The 2,990-nt window shown below is 49.8% G+C and overlaps 1 gene segment (V, D, J or C); it reads left to right on the plus strand.

Annotated features, from left to right (window-relative positions):
* The first annotated feature begins 855 nt into the window (after positions 1-855).
* LOC122546778 lies at positions 856-1,531 on the plus strand. The segment is given in 2 exon segments: positions 856-1,040; positions 1,227-1,531. Coding segments are annotated over 2 exon segments (354 nt in total).
* The last annotated feature ends 1,459 nt before the right edge of the window (positions 1,532-2,990 follow it).

Below are 2,990 nucleotides of genomic sequence, written 5' to 3' on the forward strand. Positions count from 1 at the left end.
AAAGTTGTTCAGGGTGAGGGCCAGTTCGGTCAGTCGAAGGAGGGTGTCGGTGGAAGGGTACTGGGTGGTACGGCGGGAAAGGGAGAAGCGGAGTGCTTTGAGTCCTTCGTGATGGGGGATGGAGGTGTACAGGGACTGGATGTCCATGGTGAAGCTGAGGCGTTGGGGACCGGGGAAGCGGAAATCCTGGCGGAGGTGGAGGGCGTGGGTGGTGTCACGGACGTAGGTGGGGGGTTCTTGGACTAATGGGGACAGGACCGTGTCGAGGTATGCCGAGATGAGTTCGGTTGGGCAGGAGCAGGCTGAGACGATGGGTCGTCCGGGGCAGTCAGGTTTGTGGATTTTGGGCAGGAGGTAGAAACGGGTGGTGCGGGGTTGTGGGACTATGAGGTTGGAGGCGGTGGATGGGAGATCCCCTGAGGTGATGAGGTTATGGATGGTCTGGGAAATGATGGGAGGTGGGGTCATGGTCAAGGGGGCAGTAGGAGGAGGTGTCCACGAGCTGGCGTTTAGCCTCAGCAATGTAAAGATCGGTGCGACAAACTACCACTGCGCCTCCTTTGTCTGCTGGTTTGATAGTGAGGTTGGGGTTGGAGTGGAGGGAGTGGAGGGCTGCACATTGCGAGCGTGAAGAGGTTGGAATGGGTGAGAGGGGTAGACAGGTTGAGGCGGTTAATGTCGCGGCAGCAGTTGGCTATGAAGAGATCGAGGGCAGGTTAGAGGCCAGCACGGGGTGTCCAGGTGGATGGGGTGTGTTGGAGACGGGCGAAGGGGTCATCAGAGGGTGGGCGAGAATCTTGGTTGAAGAAATAGGCGCGGAGGTGAAGGCGGCAGAAGAATTGTTCGATGTCTCGTCCATGTCTCTCTGCCCGATGCCATTTACATACTGAGGAACACCCAGTCAGACTCTCACAGGCTGCAGCTTTATAAAGCAGAGCCCAGTGAAGGGAGAGTTTATCAGGAAATAGGCACAGGGACAGGAGCACACACCATGATTTCACACATCCAGCTGATCTGGCCCCTGGCATTCTGTGTCGCAGGTACAAATCTCTCTCCTTCCACCTTGAATCTTTAGCTGCTCTCCATTTCACTCCAATTCCACTGACTTGTGATTGAAGAGAAAATGCTGAAACCAGAGGAATGCTCAGTGTCTCCAACAATCTCTCATTTGACAGGCTCTTTCTGTGACAGTTCTGACTTCACTGTGTTTCTCTCTGACCCCTCAGGTATCAGTGGGGACATCATCATGGCCCAGTCTCCCCCGGTGTTGTCAGTGGGACTTGGCCAGACTGTAACCATCACCTGTACGGCCAGTCAATCTGTTAGCAAGTGGGTTAGCTGGTTCCAGCAACGAGAAGGTCAGAAACCCTCTCTCCTGATCTACAATGCAGCAACTCGATTCACAGGAGTCTCCGAGCGATTCACCGGCAGTGGATCAGGGACCAGTTTCACCCTGACAATCAGCAACGTTCAGAATGAGAATGTCGCTGACTATTACTGTCAACAAGGTTACAGCCTTACGTTCGGTTAAGGAACCAAGCTCAGACTGAGTAAGTAAACCTCAATGCTCCGTTATTAACCCTGTCAATACTAAAACACAATTTCTAAAACACAAATGCTGAATTGTTGAAGGTGTTAGTGAGAAGCTGCAGTGAATGAAATGGTTGATTGAGGAGCACTGTGTCTAACAGGGTGTCCAGCTGTATTTCTTTAGTTCCATGCCCCTTTTAAGCAGCAAGATATAAGTCAGTAAGTTTTACTCACCGTGTGGAGGAGCTCTGTCCATTTGCAGCCTGTGGTCCCATTCCTTCAGCATGGAGTGAAATCAGTGAGTAGCCTCCTGCCAGTCTCAGTGTGACGGACACGGGCAGAGTTTGATGTGAGCTTTGGCTCCCTGTCCCAGTCTCTGACCTCACTGACCTCAGCAGCAGCAGCAGCAGCAGCACAGTAAGAGACCAAGCTCCCACCTCCCCCAGCTTTAACTCTGCTCAATCACACAATCACAGAGTTGTTACAGTGCACAAGGAGGCCATTCCACCCATCCTGTCTGCACCAGCTCTCTGAATGAGCAATTCACTGAGTGTCATTCTCCTGCCTTCTCCCTGTCACCCTGCACATTGTTCCTTTTCAAATAACAGTCTCATTCCCTTCGGAATGTTTCAATTGAAGCTGCCTCCACCACACTCTCAGGCAGTGCATTCCACACCTTAACCACTCACTGGCTGAACATGTTGTTCCCCATCTCACTTTTGTTACTTTTCCCAATTACTTTCAATCTGTGGTCTCTCAGTCTCAATCCTTTCTCAATCGGGAACATTTTCTCCCTATTTACTATGTCCAGGCCCCTCCTGGTTTTGAATTCCTCGAACAAATCTCCTCTCAGCCTTCTCCAAAGAAGACAGTCCCAAATTCTCCAATTAATCTTCATAACTGATGTTCCTCATCCCTGAAATGATCTTTGGGAATATGTTTTGCCATCGCTACAAAACATTCACCTCCTTCTTGAATTATTCACATTATCCTCATGATTTTACAAACCTCTGTAAGGTCACTCCTCAGACTCTTATACTTCAGGGTAAAAAGTCTCAGCTTTTCCACCCTCTCATTGTCATGGAGTCTACAGTGTGGAAATAGACCTTTTAGTCCAACTTGTCCATGCTAACCAGATATCCTAAATGACCTCATCCCATTTGCCAGTATTTGCCTTCCATCCCTCTAAACCCTTCCTACTCATGTACCTATCCCAATATGTTTTAAATGCTGTAATTGTATCTGCCTCCATCACTTTCTCTGGCAACTCGATCCATACACATACCACCCTCTGTGTGACAAGTTACCCCTCAGGTCCCTTTTGAATCTTTTGCCTCTCACCTTAAACCTATGCCATCTTGTTTTGGACTCCCTTTCCCAAGGAAAAGCCCTTGGATATACATCCTGTCCATGCCCCTCATGATTTTATGAACATCTATAAGGTCACCCCGAGACCTTAG

The sequence above is a fragment of the Chiloscyllium plagiosum genome, unplaced genomic scaffold (assembly GCF_004010195.1).
Source record: "Chiloscyllium plagiosum isolate BGI_BamShark_2017 unplaced genomic scaffold, ASM401019v2 scaf_10322, whole genome shotgun sequence".
In the NCBI taxonomy this organism is placed as follows: Eukaryota; Metazoa; Chordata; class Chondrichthyes; order Orectolobiformes; family Hemiscylliidae; genus Chiloscyllium; species Chiloscyllium plagiosum.